The 23,034-nt window shown below is 36.5% G+C and overlaps 1 protein-coding gene across 4 annotated transcripts in view; it reads left to right on the top strand.

The window, feature by feature from the left end:
- Nucleotides 1–23,034, top strand: part of ARHGAP24 (Rho GTPase activating protein 24) — a 654,088-nt gene that overhangs the window by 575,887 nt on the left and 55,167 nt on the right. For all 4 annotated transcript variants that reach the window (XM_006885250.1, XM_006885252.1, XM_006885251.1 and 1 more), the window contains one exon: nt 9,123–9,330. In XM_006885250.1, the coding sequence (XP_006885312.1) occupies nt 9,123–9,330 (208 nt within the window). The remainder of the gene's footprint in view (nt 1–9,122; nt 9,331–23,034) is intronic.

Here is a 23,034-nt window from a genome sequence, read left to right as displayed (position 1 = left end):
TGCATCTCAGTGTTAAGAAAACAAAGATGTCCACCACTGGACCAATAGACAACATCATGATAGATGGAGACAGGATTGAGACTGTCACAAACGTCATCTTATTTTTATCCACAGTCAATGCACTTGGTAACAGCAGTCAGGATATCAGGTAATGTATTACACTGGGAAACTGTAGTCAAGGGCCTCTCCAAATTATTGAAGAGTAATGATGTCAGTTTGAGAAGTAAGGTGCACCTGATTCAAGTCATGATTTTTTCAGTCACTTGCTATGCTTCTGGGAGCTGGACATTGACTAAGGATTACAAAGAAGAATTGATGTCTTTGAACTTTGGTGTTGGAGAAGAGTACTCAGGATCTCAAGGACTGCCAAAAGAACAGATAGATCTTGGAGAAGGTGTGGTCAGTGTGATCCTTGGAGACAGAGATGCTACAGCTTAATCTTACATACTTTGGACATGTTACTAGGAAAAGTTATTCCTTAGAGAAGGACATCATGCTTGGGAAGATGAAGGGGTGTCAAAAGAGATGAAGGCTCTTGACCAGGTGGGTTGACAAGGTGGACTGTAACAAAGAGCTTGAGTGTGTTAGAGATTGTGAAAATGATACAAGATAGGACAATGTTCAGATCAGTTATTCATAGGATCATTATGACTCATACAAAACTGTAGCACCTAAAAAACAACAAGAACAAAATAATAAAAAAAAACCCAACAAGAACAATATTTACAACTCTTCAACTCATAAAATAACTTGATGAGGAATACAATGGAGTTTAGACCATGTTCTTAAGGACTAGAGGGATAGTCCCGTGGCCAGAGGCAACTTAATGTGTCTGTATCATCCTTTACACTCAAGTATTCTGTAGCAGGAATCTTTAACTGGCCTGAAACCAGTAGCCATCTTAATAGCTATTAAATTACCAACCTGTGTCCTTTCCAGCTTACAGAGCCTGAAATTCCATAAACCTGAATACTTTGGGATAGTGAAAATCCAAAGCAACTATTACTGTTACTGTAGAGGTCAGCTCATTTAAGAGCAAAAAGAAACTAGATCCTTTAATAAATCTTAATAGCCGATGCACAGGGAAGTAGATTTCAGAGTCTGAAAGATGATTCACCTAATGGTGACTCCTGAGAATCCATGGAAATAGATGATGGCCAGGGCTTCTCTCTGCTACCAAGATTCTGCATTCTTTATTCTTCAGGGATCATAGGGGGGAAAATGAACATCTTAATCTGACATAATATCAAGATATCAGAAGCAAACTGGAGTTTATGTCAAATTAAAGCATAGAGTTTTATTGATTGGAAAATATTTAAATTGGAGACAATTCATTATGCATAATATTAATTAAACACTCCTGTGAAATAATTTTTTCCACAGGATTTACATACAGAAAATTCAGGGACTTACAAAGAATAATTCTGATTAATCAACATTTAAAGACTCAGGCTTTAACAGTCAAAATTTATTTCTAAGACCCTTACTGTTATGGCTTTTGCTTTTTAGTTACAGAGTTTGAGTTAATTTAACATCCTGTTCCTCTACGGGTGTCTTGTGATTAGCCTCAGTAAACCTTCTTCCTCAGGACATACAGTGAAAGGAATGTAGGGGAGCCTACAAGCTTCCTAAGGCGTTCTGTCTTCAGCTCTGAGTGATCAGTAAACAAAGCAAGAGGTGCTTTACAAAGTGACGCATAGAAGGGGAAAATGGTCAACAATGAATCCACAAAACCCCAACCTTTCTATAAACTTTCTTTACAATAAAATAAACAAAATTAACATTAGCATTGAGATGATAAATCAATTATGGGGGGAAAAATATTGGAATTTGACATACATCTTAGGCAGAAGCCTCTCCCCTATGTCACATACATGGATTTTGGAGACTTTTTCACACAATCTTAAGTGAGAGAATTGCTCTCACAGATAAATTGTTTAACACTCATAAGTACAGGTTAACTATTATCACTCTTTAGTAGAAGGAAAGAGAAAAATATATTTTTGCATATTTTAAAAAGTTACTAAATTTTAAATCATGAAAAAAATGGACTTACAACAAATCTGATATAAGAGGTTATTGTTGTTGTTAGGTGCCATTAAGATGACTGTAACTCATAATGACAAAGAACAATAATGCTGAACTTTTATCTGAACCTTTCATGATTAAATATGTTGTTGTTAAGTGCCTTTGAGTCGCAGGCGACTCATAGTGACTTTATGAAGGAAAGCCCTCAACACTTGCATGTCTTTCATCCTTTCTCCAAGTTCATAGGGTTTCTGGAGGCAAGCTTTTACGGAAGTGGATGCCACTCCTGCTTCCAAGCTTGTTTTAATCAGGGAGCTCCACCAAACACTGTCCACCGTGGGTAACCATTCTTGCATTTATTTGACTCATCAGTGTCATAGTGTTCGGCTTCAAAGCAACCACAAGTTACCGTTGTATGGAAAGTGGACACACCAGGACCATACTATAGAAAAATAAAATTTCTGATCAGTAGTAAGCATAAATTCTAGAACTTACACCTGATTGTGGACTTGATGTTATGTAACATTTGACTCTGGTGGCCTGTTGCACGCAAGTCCCAAAAGTTGTTGGTTCAAATCCACCATCTGATGAATTAGAATCCTGATGGCAGAAGGTTAAACATTCTACTCTTGTGATATATACTGCCTCTAAAAACCTGCTGAAGGGTCAGCTGCCAGTCGGTTCTGACTTGACGGCAAACAAAAATATTATCTCAGTTTTCTCATATGTAAAATGGGGAAACCATAGCTTCCGTACCAGCTAACAATTAAAAGAAGCTAACATTAGGTGTTACTTAGATGGGAAAATACTTGGAAAGAGTTTAGGAAACAACAGATAGTTAATAAACAGAAGAATGTTGAGGCTTTTGATGTTAAATTTCTTCCTATGCCTCCTAACTTTGTTCTTATCAAGTTTACATGTACAAGAGAAGATAAAATGAATCCAAAGTATCCTTTAAAACTAATCATATTCCCTTTTTGTATCATTTTCTTTCTTTTATTCATTAAAAAAAACAGATGTTTGGGTGGGAGAAGTTTGCCTACTTTTCATTACTGCATAAAATGACATCTTGGAAGTTAAAATAAAATACCTAATGTAGATTTTCTGCTAAATTGGATAAAGCCTTTATGTAATAAATTTATCAACCCAAAGAATTAAGAGAAAAATCTTATATTTGTAAGTATATTCCCAAATATCAGCATATTTCTTTCTAATTATCTTTAAATGTCTTTGAAAGGCAAATTCCTTCATTTTGGCAGATTAAAATTCAGATTTCTCACACAGCTATCACATTTGTTTTTAAAGAACTCCACAGAGAAAGTAACTATTCTCCATTCGTAACTAATTTTCATTCCTTCTTATTAAAATACTAGAATTACTTAAATATCATTATCATCATTGAATGGGGTGGAATTATGTTTGTCTTCAAGTGTCAGAAAATCCAGTTGATAGTTGTTTAAATAAATAAAAGGTTCTTTTTCTTATATTTAAAAAAAAATGGAAGAAAGTTGCTGTCTGTATAGACAGAAGTTACCAGGTTCGGGCTAAAGGATTCAGAGATGGTAAGGTCCAGTGATTTTAGCCCTGGTGGCCTAGTGGTAAGAAGCTGCACTGCAATCCCAAAGGTACTTGATTCTAATCCACCAGCTGCTCTGCAGGAGAAGGATGGACAATTTCTTCCCTTGCAATTTCCTGTCTTTGACAATCAGCTGTGAGTCAGTTCCAACTCAAAGGGACACAATTAATAACAAAATGTCTATAAATATTTCAGCCTGTCCCTGGTGCTGTTTGCCTAATTGTCAAAAGAGATTTTCCCACTACAGACCTGTCGAAGTTCAATGCTGAAAAAAGGAATAATGTGTCATTTCAGCCATGATTTTTTCCCTTTTATACAGAAAAACAAGTTTTCCTGATTATGCTGTTGACCATGTAAAGTTGACCATGACTCACAGTGACCTTATGAACAAAGGATCTGAAGTGTGCCTCATCCAGAGTCATCCTCATCATTTCAGCTATCATGAGCCCATTGTTACTCTGACAGTGTCACTCCATCCAGTTGAGGTTCTTCTTGTCTTTCACCAACCCTCTTTCCTTCCCAAGGGTGATGTCCTTTTCCAAAGACTAGCTCCTCCTAAAAACATGCCCAAAATATATGAAATGAGATTTCACCATCTTTGCCTCTAGGGAGCATCCTGGTTGAACTTTCTCCAAGATATATTTGCTGACTCTTTAGCAGTCCCTGAAATATTCAGTACTCTTCTCTAACACCATGATTCAAAGGTACTGATTCTTCTTCTGTCATCCTTATTCATCTTCCAAATTTCACATTGTTTTCCTAAAGATACCCAAAACCTCCTTATTCATGATAATGCCACACAGCCATCCCTTACTGCTCTGGGAAGGGGACAATGATTTCATTTTCCAGTATTAATTTGGAGATAATGTGACAAACTCTGATGACTGTGCATATCTGCTGAAATAGTAGAAAATGCTTGAAACCATTGTCAGAGAACTAATTTTGCTAAATTCTATAAAACAGATAACCTGACCAACAGACTGGAAAAGACCCAAATTTGCTCTCATATCCAAGAAAGATGGTATAATAAAATGTGAATATTATTGAACAATATCATTCATATCACATGCAAACAAAATATTGTTGAAAATAATCCAAAAAGAGTTAGAACAGTACTTTGATAGAGAAGTTCCAGATGTTCAAGGTGGGTTTAGAAGAGGCTCTGGCACTAGGGAAATTATTGCTGACATCAGATGGATCTTGGCTAGAAGCAGAGACTATCAGAAGAATGTCTCCTAGTGTTTTATTGACTATGCAAAGACATTTGACAGTGTGGATCATAGCAAACTGTGTTAACCCTGAGAAGAGCAGAAATTCCAGAACACGTCATCTTGCTTATATGAAATCTATATGTAGACCAATAATCTGTTGTCCAGATGAAGCAAGAAAACACTGTATTTAAATCAGGAAAACTGTGTGTCAGGGCTGTATTCTTTCTCTATACTTATTCAATCTGTATGCTGAACAAATCACCCAAAAAAGTGGACTCTATGAAAAAAGTGGCATCAAGATCAGAGAAAGAATCATCAACAACCTGCATTATGCAGATAAGATAGCCTTTACTTGCTGGAAGTGAGGAGGACCTGAAGTACCTGTTGCAAAATAACAATGAATACACTCTTCGATATGGATTGGATCTTAAAGTCAAGAAAACAAAAATTTCTACTGCTGGATAGAATGGGCAACATCATGATAGAGAAAAGATTGAAACTGTCAACAACTTCATCTTACTTGGATCCACAACCAACACCCTTAGTCCCAGCAGTCAAGAGATCAGGAGACTTGCAGCACTGGAAAAGTCAGGGATCTCTCCAAAGCCCTGTGGATCACTCATGTCAGTCTTATGATTAAGGTGCCCCTGACTCAGGCCACAGTCTTTCCAACCACCTAATATGCATCTGCGAGCTGGACAATGAATAAGTATGACAGAATAAGAATAGATGTATTTGAGTTGTCATGTTATAGAAGAGTGTTGAATATCCCACAGACTGTCAAAAGAACAAACCAGATATGTGTTGGACAAAGTGGAAATCGAATGTTCCTTTGAGGAAAAGTTGGTGAAGCTTTGTCTCACATATTTTGGACATGTTTTTAGGACAGGATTTTCCTTGAAGAAGACAGCATGTTTGGAAAGGTGGAAGATCATAGAAGGATAGGAAGACTCTCAATGAGATGGATCAGTGTCATGTCTGTGGGAATGGGCTCCAGTGTTCTGGAGAAGGATGGCACAGGATAGGGAAGAGTTCGGATCTGTTGCTCCTAGGGTCACTGTAAGTTGTACTCAACTCGATGACATTTAACAATAACAACAAGAAGACAGGTAAGAATATTACCTACTTTAATCTTTACCACTCTTAGAAAATTATAATCTCTTAACTCCTCTTTATTTGCACTTGCATGTCAGTAGCCTTTTCCCCAAAGAGAAAGATGATAAAGGCAGATTTACAATAGTTTTCCTATTGCATATTTTGGGCATGTTGCTAGGAGAGACTATTCCTTGGAGAAGGACGTGATTCTGGGAAGGGTAAAGGATGAGCAAAGGAGAGGAAGACCCTCAGCCTGGTGGACTGACATAGTGATTGTTGCAATGGGTTATTCTGTGTCAGGAAGAGAGAACAGGGTCCAGATCTTTTGTTCATCAGGTTACTATGAGTCATACTCAACTTGACGGCACTTAACAACAACCATCTGGGCAAAAAGAATTCTCTTTGGTAGCAAATATACATTGCTTGTATTTAATGTGAAACGTGATAGTTCTGTATTGCTAACTCTATATATAAATTATTTTTGAGATGGATAGGTCAAGCATTGTTGTGACTATAAAAGCTTCACTCAATAGTTTGCAAACAATTCCCCAAACTTTCAGGGTTCTTACATAATTTCAACTTGCAATATTTGTTTTTCTTTCACTTTATGAAAATTACTGTGATACTCATCTCACATGACATTTTCTCTGTCTTTTTTATGTCTTCTTCTCATAGATGAACTAGTTTTGCATCACTGCAATTTAGAGACATTATTTTGTAGTTGAGGCCCCTAAGTTGTGCATATGGTTAATATTCTGAGTTACTACTGAGGAGATTTAAATCTACTCAAAGCCGTCTGAAGCAAAAGATATGGCAATTTAGTTCCAGAAAATCAGCTATTAAAAAATCCTTTTGTTGGAGCACAGTTCTACTCTGACATACATGGAATTTGACTTGAATTAGAAATAACTATAAACTAGTTTTATAATCGTGTTACTTAGCAGAAAGAAGTTATCCTGTCAAGCCAAAGGTATGTAGTTCGAATCCACCAGCTACTCCATGAGAGAAAGTTGAACTACCAACCCAAAGGGATGCAGCTGGACAGTATCCTCTAGTGTGATTTACAGCCTCTGAAAACTTACTGGAGAGTTGACCATGAACTGATTCTGACTCAGCAGCACATAACAGCACCAGACTTATACTCAATAGGGTTATGCAGTAAGAATTACATTGTGGATATTTTCATTTCATTTTAAAAGAATCCTAAAAGTTCAGTCTAGAGATTAATGTGCACCTGATCCAGGACATGGTCTCCACAATTACTTACTATGCATAAGAGAGCTGGACAATGATTAAGGATGACAGAATAATTGATGCCTTTGAATTGTGGTGCAGGAGGAGTGTCTTGAACATATGATGGACCACCAAGGAAAGAAATAAATCAAGAAAAGAAATAATCTTGGAGAGGGTGGAACCAAGTCTCTCCTTGGAAGCTAGAATTTTGTGGTTCCATCTCAAATGCTTTGGGCTTGTGGCCAGGAAGTACCAGTCCTTGGCAAAGGATGTGTTTGGAAGGGTAGAGGGACAGTGCAGGAGAGGAATACCTGGAAGAGATGGATTAATACGGTAACTGGGATGATGAGGGGAGGTGAATAGGAGCCAGTTCCAGACTTCCAGGGCAAGTTTCAGAGCTGTTGTATATAGGGTTGCCATGAGTCACAAGCAACTCGATGGTGCAAAACAACAACAGTTTTGGAATTCTGGACAATGTACATAATAAAATAAAATACACCTCATTGCCAATGCACATTATGTGGCTCTACTGTTTTTGGGTTATGTATTGCTTCATAGCTTAAAGATTCTCTGTACAGATGTTGCTGCTGCTAGATGACATCAAGTTATGACTCATAACAACCCTATGAACAACAGATTGAAACCATGTCCAATTTTTAGTCATCTTTACAATACTCATACCATGTTCAACTCTTTGTTGAAGTCACTGTGTCAAATAATACAGTTAAAGAAGAATTAGTCTGAATATTTTCTCTTGAGTAATTTAGTTTCTTTTCCTTATGTTCTCATCTTAATTACAGCTCAAGATCATCACTTGATTGAAAACAAAACTGAAAAAGAAAAGTGAAAAATATTGAGTTATGCTAAAATGAAATGATAATTGGATATAAAGATAGAAGTGGAATTTCATTTTCTAAGAAGAGCTTTGCATATTTGGAGTATCTTCCCTGAGTGTGCTGTGTTGGAATTGCATTAAACATGCAGGTTTCCTAAGTGCTGAGTGCATTGATTGTGGATCCAAGTAACGTGAAATCTATGACAATTTCTATTTCTAATGATGCATGCCTCTTTAGTATTTTGTTCTTTCTTTAAAATTGTTGTTGTAGTTGCTGTTGTTGATTGCTATTGAGAACGGCTCATAGCAACTCTATGAACAAAAGACCTAATTCCTTTCTATAATTATTGTCCTTTCTCCAAATACATAGAGTTTCCAGAAGCATGTGGTTTAGGAAGTGGATGCCACTCCTGCTTCCAAACCTGTTTCATAACTGGGACCCCTACCAAAGACTGTCCACACTGGGAAACCATTAGAGTTTTTGATACCTCAATGGCACAAGGTTCAACATCAGCAAAACCAGATTACTACATATAGCACACTGATAAAGACTGATGTATAAAGTAGAGGAATGTTCCTCAAACTATAGCAACACAAGTTTCACTTAGCAGTGTTTAAGTGTTGTCAAGTTGAATACAGATCATAGCAACCCTTGCACAAAAGACCTGAACTCTGTTCTATAATTAACATGATTTCTGTAAGTTTATAGAGTTTATAGTTTCCAGAGGCATCTAGTTTAGGAAGTGGATGTCATTCCTGCTTCCCAACCTGAATCAATCTGGAAGCTCCACAATACATTGTACATGATGGGTAACCATTATCCTATTTGACACCACTATTGGCACAATGTTCAGAATCACAGCAACTCCAAGTTATTCAGTGCGGCAAATAGACAAATGATTACTGTATCACTTAAAGAATGTTCATTCTAAATTTGGCACAAAGTCAAAAGTTAAACTGACACCCACTTTTTGGGGGGGGGATCAGTAACACACATAAAACACAACCCAAAAACTTCCCCTTATGTGGCCACCATCAAGATGTTAGAAGCCAACTCCTAGAGTGGAAGCTCCAACTTCAAAAAAACAATAAACTACAAAGATGTGAGTTCTTTCAGTTCACTACCATCTTTTCTTTTTTCTAGGTATTTTTGGACAGAAATTGGAAGACACTGTCCGCTATGAGAAACGTTATGGGAATCGGCTGGCTCCAATGTTGGTGGAGCAGTGTGTGGACTTTATCCGGCAACGGGGGCTGAAGGAAGAAGGGCTCTTTCGACTGCCAGGTCAGGCTAATCTCGTTAAAGAGCTCCAGGATGCCTTTGACTGTGGAGAAAAGCCATCATTTGACAGGTATATCTCAAGATTTTACTATCCTTCAAACAGCACTGAAAAGATGTATTGAACTGGGATGTTATTATTGTTAGATGCCATTGAGTCAAGTATGACTCATAGCGTACCCAGTCCTGTCCTGGGCCATCCTCCCACTTCCTGACACACAAGAGCCCATTGTAGCAGCTACCATGTCAGTCCACCTGGTTGAAGGGTTTCCTTTCCTTCGCTGACCCTCCACCCCTCCCAGCATCATGTTCTTCCCTAAGAAATAGCCCCACCTAGCAACATGCCCAAAGTGTACAAGGTGAAGCGTCATCATTCTTGCCTCCAAATAGCACTCTGGCTACACCCTCTCCAAGACCTATCTGTTCATTCTTTTTGCTTTTGAACTGGGATGACACACTCTGATGGTGATGTAACAGGTTAGAAACTGGATTATCTGGTCACATAGGATAGATTTTTTTAATTACATTGTAACCTGAAAAATCTGTCCCTTTATATTTAATTTTATTCCTAAGTAGATACAGATGACATAGCAAGTAAACATATTTTGGCATAATTTATTTTGCTTCAGGCAGTTATGGTTTAGCCAATCTTTTACTAACAGGGAGAATAGAAAGGTATTTCATATAATTTATGATGTCTATGAAAACAGATGTGCAAGCAATTATGTCCCAATTAAGTTCTTGTCCACTATTGGCTCTGCAATAAAACATTACACAATCTTTATATAATATATGTTCTCAACTGTGTTAACTATTTGCTTGTTTTTATAACAAACTTAATTCTTAAAAATATGAAAGAAAATGTAACAAAAACTATTTTATTATATAATGGATTATTTACTCCTTAATTCAATTATAACTTCTTTAACAACTATATATAATCAGAAATAACTTTTCAAATAATATATTTTTATTTGTTTCATGCTGCAAAGTAATCTCAAATTTTTTTTTAAAGTTCTATTGTAAAAACTATATTTTAACCAGGAAACCTATAGAAGAAAACTGGTAAAGATGTTGAAATCTCTGATACAATTTTGTAATGTTGATAGCACATTTGGGGAATAAAGAAGAAGCTGTTCATGCATTTGCTTAGTAATTTATTATTGCAGCTATCCACACTTGCTAAACAAATGATCACAAAACTCTGTGACTTAAAAGAGTCAAAGACTTGTTCACACTTTTGTAATTAGGGTAGGACTGGGCCAGTGTTCATTGCTCATTATTGATTGAAGCAGATCAATTGATTCTGAAGGATCCAAAATGACACCACACCCTTTTCTACAACCTTATCTAAAGTGACTAAGCTGAATGGAGACTCTTTGGGCCATTTCCTCTCTCTTTCTTTGTATTCTCATATCCTACAGTGCCTCTCTTTTTAGGTCATTCTTGCCAGCAGTTTCTTGCACCCCCACATCCCCAGGTGACATAGTTCAGTAAGTGTTGTATGCTAACTGAATAGTCAACAGTTCAAACCCACAGGCCACTCCAAAGGATAAAGATGATGGTGCCTCCTACTATTAAGAATTATAGCCTCAGAAAACAAATGGAGGGTCATCAGGAGGCAGAATGTACTCAGTGATGGTAGATTATTGACAAGGAGGCTCAGAATTCAAAGAGAATTAAAGTAGAAGCTTAAGAGCTTTTGTTATAGCAACATGCAATTTCTGGTACCAATATGTTTCATTGTCACATAACTATATATATTTTTTCTTTTTTTTTTTTTCTTACTTGAAACTGTAATCCCTAATTATGATTCTGCATTTGGTCAGTGGAAAAGATGCTGGGTTTTGTTCTATTCAATGTGAAGCTGTCATAGAGTAGTTGCAGGATCCGAAAAAATCTTCACTGCTAACTTAGTATGTGGCTCTTGTGTGATAATTGGAATGGAAGGGGTTTTGGCTGGCTAAGCCTTTTCTTTACAGTATCATATCTGCTAAGGCTTCTCCCTCAACAGATTGGTTGAATTCTTTATAGGGTGTGCCAGGAGTCAAAGATAGTAGAATGGAAGTTACAGACCTCTAAGGACTAGACTCAGAACTAACACAATGTTACTTCCGTAGAATACATTTGTTCAAAACTGAATCACAAGAACAACCCATATTTAAAGATATAGACAATTAAACTTCTTAATAAAAGTGCAACACACGTGTACGTGATTATTGACAGTCACCATTGGAGACAATATGGCCTGTTTATTAACAGGTCACTTTCTACTGATCTGGACACAAACAGAAATGTTTCTTCTCTTCTGGGATTTACACTGCTTATAATGAATATATAAAGAGTAAAATAAAAAAAAATATAAATAAGCTCAGAGATTGGTAAGGATGATGCGATCATATAATAATGAATAAAGTGGTGCAGATGCCTGTCTTCTTCAAGATAGCCTAATATATGAGTTTAGACTTGAATGACAACAAGATGCTTGGCATAAGTAAGATATGATAAGTTACCTTCAAAAGTCAAAAAATGGTAAGTAGACACCTTTTGAGAAAGGCTCAGGCATGACTTGCTTGAAGACTATAAAGAAAGCCGTCATGGCTGGCATGGAGCAAGTGATGGACAGAGTCCTCTGAGATGAGATGGAAGGAGTTGCTAATTGACAGCTCAGTAGATTATAATAAGGACTTTGTCTGATCATGCATGGTCCAGGCATTTATGATAAGGAGTTTAGTTTTATTGTAAGTAAAGTGAAGATTGAAACATTTTCAGTGGTGAACTGTTATTTTAGTTAAATTTTTTCAAAAAACATGCTGGCAGCTTGATTTTCTTAAATATTTTGATTGTTAAATTATCAAATTGAAGTCAAAATAGGCAAAAATGACTCGATGCCAATGAGTTATGTTTGTTTGTTAAAAACAAAACAAAGAATCTTCAAATCTATAAAAAGAAAGGTAACAAAAGAGAGTAACATACGTACAAGGAACACTGATTACTAGTTAAACACTAGACTGCTAAATAAAAAATCAATAGTTCAAACCCCTCCAATAGCTTCTTTATAGCTCCTACAAAAATTACAAGCTAGAAAACATGGTCCTATTGGGTTATCAGGAAAATGCTCAACAACTTTGTGGGAAAATATAGTTATGAGCTACACTGGGAGGAGAAAGAAATGTGTATGTGTGTGTACATATGTATATACATTAAAAAGTTAAGATTATAATGTTTTGACTAATAGGATGTGAAAAAAAGTACAGAACTTTTTCCATTGCAAAACACTATTAAAAGTAAGGATGAATAAATAATTTTCTCAGTTTATTTTAATAATGCTGTTCCTCGCTTAAGAGCCAGCAGGATTTAGATTTCATTTTTATATTTATTAAAATCTAGATAGAAGTTCTCACAGGAATTCTTCAAAGATAATCTGTAGACACTGACATTGTAGCTCTAATCTCCAGCCCTGAAATTTGAATTTTAAAGTGAACTTTTGTTAATAGAATTTAAAAAATAACATCTTAAATATTTGTTAGTTTTAGTAGTCTAATTTTAATTTCAATTTTTAATGTTATACTTAAAATTGTGTTTGTTTTAGTGAAAATTCACAAAGAGATTGAGAGATTTTGGAATTCCATTCATTCATTGTTGCACTTTTCTCCCCGTCCACCCCACCCCCACCCCCAACCCCAGTTATCTCCTCTCCTTGAAAAGCAAAACTCTTTCATTGTTATACAATCCTCTCGCACACCCCCACCCCGAGTATGCTCCACCCTGCTTATTTTCTAATCATCATTTTCTTTCAAATTGTCCTTCTTTCCACTCATCTGAGTACAATATTCATTATTCTTTTCTCTCTCTCCCCTCTGTATTGATCTTATTATTTATTTCAATAGTGTTATGCAGTATCTGCCTTTTTGTGAAGGGGATATCTCATTCACCATAATGTCTTCTAGACTTATTCATGTTGTATAATGTTTTACAAGTTTATTGTTTTTTCCAAAGTTGCATAATATTCCATTATGTGGATATACCATAGTTTCTCTACCCATTCAGTTGTAGATGAACAATTGGGTTGCTTTCAACTCTTTGCTATTTTGAATAATGTTGGTAATGAAGGAAAGGAAATAGTTCAAAATTAAGCAACAGAGAGAACTCTTGAATATAGTTAATGAGATATAGTGAGTTAGACATAAGGGCCTATAAAAATATTTAATTACAGATATTAAAAGTATGCCTTAAATTATAAAATGATGCATAAGTTTAGAATTCCAAAGAATATACTAAAGGAAAGGAAATAGTTCAAAATTAAACAATTCAGAGAACTCTTGGATATAGATAAGCAGGTACATAGTGAGTTAGATATATGAACATATCTAAATAGTTATATCTTTGTATCATGAAGATTTTCTCATGTCTCTAAATGGTTTCTACAAACATGATTTTAAGGACTTTAAACTATTTCATCATCTCAGTTCATTGGTTCATTTAATCTGTCCTTTGTTATTGTTTCCAATGTTTTGCACATGTTGATCCTATGCAGAAGAACATCTGTGTTCATGAATCTGTCTGTGCTTTTGAAGTTTATTAATCCATTTGAGATTTGAATGAGAGAAATATGCTGTCCTGGGGGTAAAGAGAAAGGGAGTGGTGATTTGAATAAAGAGATTTGGAACACAAATTATTTTAATTTAAAGATGTTGCCACTATACTAGCTTTGTTCGTTTTGCTTTTCTTTAATTATAAGAAAATGCTAACTTTTTTATTTCTGAAGTTAAGCTTAATAATTTTGTGTGTATATAGTTATTGTTTTTTAAAATTTTTGTTGTGATTTTAGTTGAAGTTTATAGAAAGGATGGGTTTTCATTCCTTCATTGATGCACATTTTCCTCCTATTTTCCTCCTTCAATTTGCTTTCTAATCCTTATCTTGTTCCAGATTGCCAGTTGTCATATACACAATGTCCAATCACCCATTCCCTTCAGATAGTCACTCTCTTCCATTCCAGTTCAGTGTTCATTATCTAGCTATTCTTTCTCTGCTCTCCCCTTCTGCATGTCCATCCTATTTTTATATCAGCATTTCTATGCAATATTTGTCCTTTTGTGCCTGAGATATTTCACTTAGCATAATGTTTTCCAGACATATCCATGTTGTGTATTGTTTTATGAATTCATCGTATATGCTAGTTTTTCTATGCACTCATTTGTTAACAGGTATTTCACACATCTGTATCATGGCACTAATTTCTGTAGTGGGATAGATAGTAAAATGATATTCCATTCTAAACTTTTTGAGAAAGTGCTAGACTGCTTTCCATAGTGATTGCACCATTTTACATTTCTGCTAGCAGTGAATGAGAGTGCATCCTTGCCAGCATTTGTTGTTTGCTGATCTGTTGAACTTTTATATTGTTGCTAGGATGAAATGACATCTCATTTTTGTTTTGATTTGCACCCTCCTGATAGCTAGGGGTTTTGAACCTTTCTTCTTGTGTTTTGTTTTTGTTGGGTTTATTTTTTTCCATTGCCATTTGAATTTCTTTTTTGGTAATGTGTCTGTTCATCATTTGCTTTTTCTTTTGAGATGTTGGACAATTATATAAATTTTAGATATGAGTCTCATATATGTTATTTCCAAATATAGTTTTTCAGTCTCTGGGTTTTCCTTTTACGCTAGGAGATAAGGATTTTTTTTTAAAATATATGCATAAGGATGTTATTATTAGCAGTTACCGTTCATCTATTTTAACTTCTACTACTTGTAAATTGTTTGTTGGTTTGTTTGGTTATTTTTCCTCTAATTATTTTTGGAAGTCTGTTTATACTATAGATTACGGCTTCTAGATTTCTTCCTAGTTTTTCTCTGAAGAACTTTATAACCTTTGGTTTTATTCAACTATTCACCTGTGATTCACCTTGAGTTGGATTTTGTGTGTGGTGTGAGGTATGGGTCATGCTTTAGTTTTCTGCAAATGATTTTCCAAATTTGCCAACGCCATATGTTAAAGAATCTGTCATTACCCCACTTAACTGATTTAATTTCCTCGTCAAATATCACTTGACCATGAGTTGATTCCTTTGATCTATATTTTTGTCATTTTACCAGTGCCATGCCATCTTGATTACTATGGCTGTGTAGTATTATTTGAGTTAAGGAAATGTGATGTCCCCTACCTTGATTTTCTTTCTTAGTAGTGCTTTGCTTATCTGGGGTCCCTTCCCATTCTAGACAAAATTACCTTTTCCATCTCATTGAAGGATGAGTTGGTATCTGTCTTGAAATTGCATTGAACTTGTAGATTGCTTTTGCTTGTTGTTGTTATATGCTGTCAAGTGACCTGCAACTCATAGGGTGATACTATGCACTACAGCTCTGAAGCTGCCTTGTCTGGAGTCAGTCTCTCTGACTCTGACACACCTACTCCCATTGCTCTAGCTACTATCTCAATCCACAATCCATCTCATCTAGGATCTTCTTCTCCTGTGCTGTCTAGCCACCCATCCACAAATGAATCCCTCCTGGCCATATGCCCAAAGTATGTGAGATGGAGCTTCAAAATCCTAGCCTCCAAGAATAAATTTGGTTTCACCTTTTCCAAGACAGACCTATTTGTGGGTTTTTTGGTGGTTCATGGTATGTTCAAGACTCTTCTCCAGCACTATAACTCAAAAGCATCAATTATTATCCCGCCATCCTTAATCATTGTTCAGCTCTCTGATGAACAGCAAGTAATTCCGAAAACCATGGCCTGGAACGGGCATCTTAGTCTCTAGATTGGCATCGTTGCTTCTTGGTACTTTGGAGAGGTTTCTGAGAGCAGTCTGTCCCAATGCAATTGATCTTTTGATTCCCTGACTGCCGGCAATAACAGTGTTGATTGTGAAGCCTAGCACACTATAGCTGTTAGCAACCTCAATCTCTTCTCCATTTACTGGGAACTACCAGTTGGCCCAGTGGTGAGAATCTTTGTCTTCTTAATGTTGAGCTTCAATCCATATTTGTCTTCTTAATGTTAAGCTACAATCCTTGACTTTCTGTAGCAAACGCTTCAGGTCTGCCTCAGTTTCAACAAGCAAGGTTGTGATGATGAAGGAACAAGCTCAGGCTGCTCTGAAGGGCTTGAGAAGAAATAAAACCCCAGCAATTGATGGAATACCAGTTGACATATTTCAAAAAACAAATGCTGCACTGGACATGCTCACCAGGTTGCACCAAAAAATTCTGGAGGACAACTACCTGGCCAGTTGACCATATTTATTCCCATTCAAAAAAAAAAAAAAAGGTGACCCGACAAAGCATGGAAATTAATTATTGTACAATATCACATGCAAGCAAAATCCTGCTAAAGATTATTAGAAACAACTGGAACAATACATTGACAGAGAACTACCAGAAATGCAAGCTGGGTTTAGAAGAGAACATGGCCTTACAAACATTATCACCATTGTCAGATAGATCTTGGCAGAAAGCAAAGAGTACCAGAGGAATGTCTATCTGTGTTTCATTGACTATGCAAAGACATTTGACTGAGTGGATCAGAACAGTTGTGGCTAACCTTGAGGAAAATGGGAATCCCAGAACACTTGATTGTGCATATCTCAGAGCAGAGGTATGGAGGTAGGACACATTGTAGATTCCTGCAATTATTTGAATTTTTGCAAAGCTCACCAAGAGGACAATTTTCCCTATCTGAAATCATCTCTGATAATATTGCTGGTGGGAAAGTTCCCCTGACAGGGGCACTCACCTTTCCAGGGAAAGGGAAGATAACTTTCCCTTTCTGAGGACCTTTCTTGTCTCATTTGGTTATGACATTCCCCTCTCCAGGGAAAGGAAAAGCAACTTTCTCTACTTGAAGAAGTCCTTTCTGGTCCCCTAGTTTACTTATTTTGATGGACTCCTCCTTAATCAATAACAAAATACTTTCTCATTGACCTGAAAGAATTTTCATTTTATTGAGTTATGTAAATTGTAAGGAAAAAAGATATTGTGAATACATGAATATATATACAGACATACACATATATATGTCTGTGTGTGTGTGTTGTATATCTAATTCCCTCCTCACAATGGAACAAAACTTAAATAGAAAATGTGTAAAATAATTACTATATGAAAGTTGTTTTGTTTCCAAAGGGCTCAGAGTTACTATGAATAGGGTGATTATTCCTTACAGAGCAACATGATGCCTCCCTCTTGGAAAGGTAGAGCATTGTTGAAGAAGAGGAAGACCTCTGACCAGGTGGATTGGCACAATGGCTGTCACAATGGGCTCTTGTGTGTCAGGAAGTGTGAGGGTGGCGCAGGATAGGACAGGGTTCAGATCTGTTGTCCATAAAGTCATCATGAGTTGTACTCATCTTGATGACACCTAACACATAAATAACACATAGACCAACTTGGTTTCACCCTTTCCAGGACAAATCCAGGACAAATGTTTGTTATCCTGGCAATCCATGAATTCCTCAACACTGTTCTTCAGCATAGCAACTCAAAGTCATTGATTCTTCTTCTGTCATCTTTAGTTATTGTCCAGTTTTCTGATGCATAACAAGTTATTGTAAAGACACTGGCCTGGATAAGGTGCAACTTAGTCTCAAGGCTGACATCATTTTTTTTTAGCACAAATGATCCTTACTCTGTAATTTAAGGAACGCTTTTTCATTCTACAGACTGCAATGATTTGGGGTAAAGGGAAATCACACATTTGAAGTTATGTAGTTTCCAAGCCCTAATCTTTTCTAAGTTTGCTCCTGTAAGAATTGTTGGGAGGTGGGTTGTTAATCTTCTGGCATTACCAGAAGCAACATTTTCACCATGGCAAATCTTAAACTGCTGTGAAAGAAAACTTCCTGTGATAGAAAATTGATATGTGAAAAAAAAGAAACTTTCATGCCTCCTGAGCAAGATTTGAAATTGTAAGACAGGCTGAAGGCTATCTCACTGTGCATTATGCTCTATCAGTGTGAAACCTCAAACACATGGAAGTTTAATAGCTAGGGAGCCTTTGCATCATAGGGTGAATATGAGATCTAAAGGCTGGATTTGATAAAGGAATGTCAAGAAAGCAAAGGATAGCTCGAGGGCATTTGGACAGGTCAAATGGAGCAATTTACTTCTCAAAGGGGATAAAAGAGCAAAGAACAGACTCCTAGGAGTTTGCCTAAGGCAAGCCCCAAATGTATCTGTAGTAAACTACCTACCTGTTTTCATCACCCTAAATAATTCTATCAACCCAGGAAAGAAGTCAAAACTCCAAAGTCTTGAGCAGCCCTTTAGATATAGTAACTCCTCCACTGTGCCTTGTTGGTTTTTTGTTTTTTATGCAGTTTTTAGAGCTATCATGATGTGACAAGATTTGATATCCCTTGTCTTAGAGTTTTCTCAAAGTTTTGTCATTCACATATTACCACGATTTCAACTCTACCCATATAATGCCTAAACTTTAATATTTCTCTCCAATAATTTCTTCACCAATTTCATAGTGAAAGTAACTCTGTATCATTACAGTTAATTGCAAACCATTACCACATACCATAAATATAAAACTTAAAAAATACTGTCCTGACTCGATGGGACATAACAACAACATAAAAAAGTGTCCTGTTTATTCAGTATCTCAAATTATTTTGTGTAGAAGGTACTTTGGGGAATATATGCAAATAGTTAATAAGCAGAATTGCTAAATTAAAGGGTGGCGATTGAAGTCCATTCGGGGGTACCTCAGAAGACAGGCTTGGCAATCTATTTTTAAAAATTCAGCAACTGAAAACCTTATAGAGCATGGTTCTGTTCTGACGTATAGAGTCACCATGAGTCATATAATCTAATCTACTCTAATCTAATGAACTAAACTCACTTCCTCATGACCATCAATTTGGATCTGATCCTCCAGTGTGTTTCTAAGGCTGTAGATCACATGAGAGGAGAAGAACCATTTTTCTTCCTCAGAGCAGCAGGTAGATCTTTACCACCGAGAACCATGACCTTTGGGTTAGCAGCTTGACTTCCTATGGATTATACAGCCAAAGTTTCCTCAATAGTAGCTTAAAAAGCAAAACACTAATAAATGGGTTGCAATTGAGTGGGAACCAACTTATTGCTGATGCTCTAGAGGATTTTCAGAGGCTGTAAATCACATAGGAGAAGACTGCCTGTCTTTTTCCTACAGAGTGGCTGCATTTGAACCCATGCTTTTGTTGTCAGTGCAACTCTACCCACAAGACCACCAAATAGCAGCTGGGTTTGGAAAATGTATTCAGGTCACCCCTAATCATCGACCTATTTCTCTTGAAGGTGTGGTTTCTTATAAAATTTGGATAATGACATAGCTTGCATCAGACCTCCTTATAAGCATGCCAAATTCTGAAAACTTAATGTGCTTTTAGGGAAACTAGATACAAAAAATATTAGCATAAATGAGTATTACTAAATAATTTACATATGACAGGTTATTAGTTAGAAATCTGTCACACTTCATTGTGTTTTAGTTGCTCTGAAATATCTGAAAGAGATGCAACTAGAGCCAGGCTTCTCTTGCCTTTTCATTTCTTTTTTAATAAAATGGAGTTTGTTCCATTGCAATCTAGTAGGACTATCAAAAGAAAGTGCTAATTAACCACGAAGATTCCTAATATTTGATATATGTACCAACTGAATGAGCTCTGGTGGACTGGTAAGGAGTTAAATATTATCAAGTCAAACACAAACAGTTCAAATGCACTAGCTGCTCAGTGTGAGAAAGACAGTCTCCTCCCCTGGGAGCCTTTGAAGTCGGCTAGAGGGTCAACTATGGGGTAGTACTTCTAACTTCACTGCCTATAACATAACATCAAATACATGTTTCCAAGCATACTTTCAAGGGCAGTGTAATAGTTCAGATTTTTGTTCTTTGTGTTGCTGTGAGTCTTAGTCAACTTGATGATACCTATTGACAACAGTAAATAAGGTTATATTATCTGAATGTGTGCATTCTTGAGTGTCTGATAGCTCAGATGATAGTTATGTTAAAATAAATTTTGTGAAGACATCCTCTATAAAACCTTGTGTTGTTGTTAGGTGTTGTCAAGTAGACTACAACTCATAGTGGCCCTATGAACAGCCGAACTGAACCTTGCCTTCTCCTATCTACACCAAGCCTCTCCATCTCTGATGAACTTCAGCCCATTGTTACAGTTACTGTGTCTGTCCATCTTATCAAGCTCTAGCCTATCTTTCTCTGACACTCTCTCTACCTTTTGGTGCATTCTTTAAAATCAACTTATTATCCTGTTTTACCTATTATGTAATTCATCCATATTAAAGTACAATAAGCTTTATTGTCCTTACCAAGCCATACAGTCATCACTGTAAATCAGTTTTGGTATGTGTTTATCATCCTGATTAGATCTCTCATCCCAGATTTGGCTCCTATCCCCACAATAGGCAACTGCTAGTCTATTTTCTTTCTATATATTTGTCTTTTCTGAAAGTTTTCCATCAATAAAATGATTCAATATGTGGCATCTTCCATCAACGTCTTTCACTTATCTTAATGCTTTTGAGGTTCTATTCATAGATTCATAGAGAATTCTATATGTTGTCCTTTTTAATTATTAAATGATAATTCAGTACTATCCCATTATGTCAGTGTGTTTTATTTTATTCATCCATTTTTAAGTTGATAGGCATTTATGTTGTTTCTATTTTTTGTTATGAATAATGTTGCTATCAACATTTGTGTGCTTTCAAATTTTTGTGTAGGCTAGGAATTCACTGCTCATATAGTAACTATATTTAACATTTGAAGAATGGTCAAAATAATTTTCTGAAGTGAGTACACAATTATATATTTCTACCAGCAGTATATGAAAGTTCTAACCACCAGACCAATAGGCAACAATATACTAGATGGAGAAAAGATTGAGGTGGTCAATGATTTAATCTTACTTGAGTTAAAAATCAGTACCTTTAGAACCATAAGTTAAGAAATCAAAAGAAGAATGAATCTGGAGGCTTTCTCTGTTCCTGACAGCAGTGAGCAGAGGGCAAGAAGTCATGCTCACATCAACTTCCAGCCAGGTGCCTACCTCCAGTGTGAACTGAGGCTGGAGGACTTCTGTCTCCAGCAACAGTGAGGAGAGGGCAGGAAGACACACAAATGTCCAGCCAGACATGGCCTCTTTCTGTCTGTGGCAGCAGTGAGTGGAGGAATGGAAGTCACACCCTTACCTGCCTCCCACCAAGTATTTGTTCCTCTAACTCCAGCAGCTGTTTGGAAGGGTGTGGAGCCTGCCCTGTGACCATGGACCAGTAATATCAAAGGGCTAAGAAGTGCTATGCCCACTGAGCTCAACTCCAAGTACTGTGGACTTCAACTTCAGCAGTGAGGAAAGTGTGTGAATATCACACTATCAAGGATCCCACCCTGAACTAGAGTCCACAAAGTCACAGAAGCAGCAGACAATTTCAAATTCTACAAAAAACCAAAGCAAGATGTCACTCCCCAAAATTTATCAAAACAGAGTTAGCAGATTTCCTGGAGACAGATAATATATATTGATAGATCGTCATGCCACAATTTTTTTCTTTTTTTTTTAAATTTTATTTTAATAATTTTAATGAACATTCACAGAGATTTTGGATTTCCATTCATTCATTGTTGCTTTTTTCTCCCTGCCCAGCCCTCACCCCCCACCCCAGTTTGCTTCTCTCTTTGAAAAAGTAAAAGAAAAATTCTTTCTTTGGTATACAATCCCCCCACACCCCTCCCACCACCCCAGGTACACTCCATTATGCACCCTTAATTCTGGACTCTTGTGATAACTATTATACCCTATCATATATCACTTTTAAATTATTCTCTCCCTCATCTGTTTCAATGCAGTATACATAATTTATCCAGTTTTTCTCAGTCTTACTCCAACCCTGACCACAAAAGTTAAAGGAAAAATGATCAAGGATTTTCACTGGATGATAGGAAAAAATGGAATATTCTTTATTCTGCCAACACAGGATTCAAAGGTAAAGGTTATTTGCTCTTCCTTAGTCATTGTTCAAATTCCTCATTCTTTGTCCAATATAAATGTAAAAATAACATGGATTGGATAAGGCAACACCTTAATCTTTAAACTGATGTCCTTGCTCTTGAGCACTTTTAAAGAGTTCCTTAATGAACCATTTTCCCAATGCAACATGACTTGCTTACTTGACTGTTGCTTCTACAAATGTTCATTGTAGATGCACATGAAATGAAATTGTTGATAAGCTTGGTCTTTTAGCCTTCTATAATGATGTTTATGAGTTCATTGTGTGGATTACTGTTTCCTTTATGTTTGTTATAATCCACTGAGGGCTGTGTAGTCTGATCCTTTTCAGCAAGTGCTTCAAATCATCATAACTCAATAAACAAGACTATATCATTTTCATAATAGGTTGCTGATGTAGGTTATCAATGTTGTTAGGTACTGTCAAATTCAGTATGACTCAGTGACCCTGTGAACAATACATTTGAAATCTACTCTTTCCTGGGCCATCTTCATTTCTGACACACTTGAACCCATTGCAACAGTCACTATGTCAATCCATCTGGTTAAAGGTCTTCTCTTTTGCTGACCTTCCACCTTTCTAAGCAGGATGTCTCACTCCAAAGAATAGCCTTTCCTAACAACATGTCCAATGTGTGTCAGATGAAGCTTGGTCCTCCAAGGAGCGTTCTGTTGTACTTTCTCCAAGACCTTTGCCAGGCCATGGAATATTTAGTACTCTTCTCCAACACCATAGTTCAGTGGCATTTGTGTTT

Source organism: Elephantulus edwardii, unplaced genomic scaffold (genome assembly GCF_000299155.1).
Source record: "Elephantulus edwardii isolate Elephantulus edwardi_28Jun2011 unplaced genomic scaffold, EleEdw1.0 scaffold00042, whole genome shotgun sequence".
Classification (NCBI taxonomy): Eukaryota; Metazoa; Chordata; class Mammalia; order Macroscelidea; family Macroscelididae; genus Elephantulus; species Elephantulus edwardii.
The sequence above is the reverse complement of the archived record's forward strand: the minus strand, read 5'-3'. Positions and strand labels throughout refer to the sequence as shown.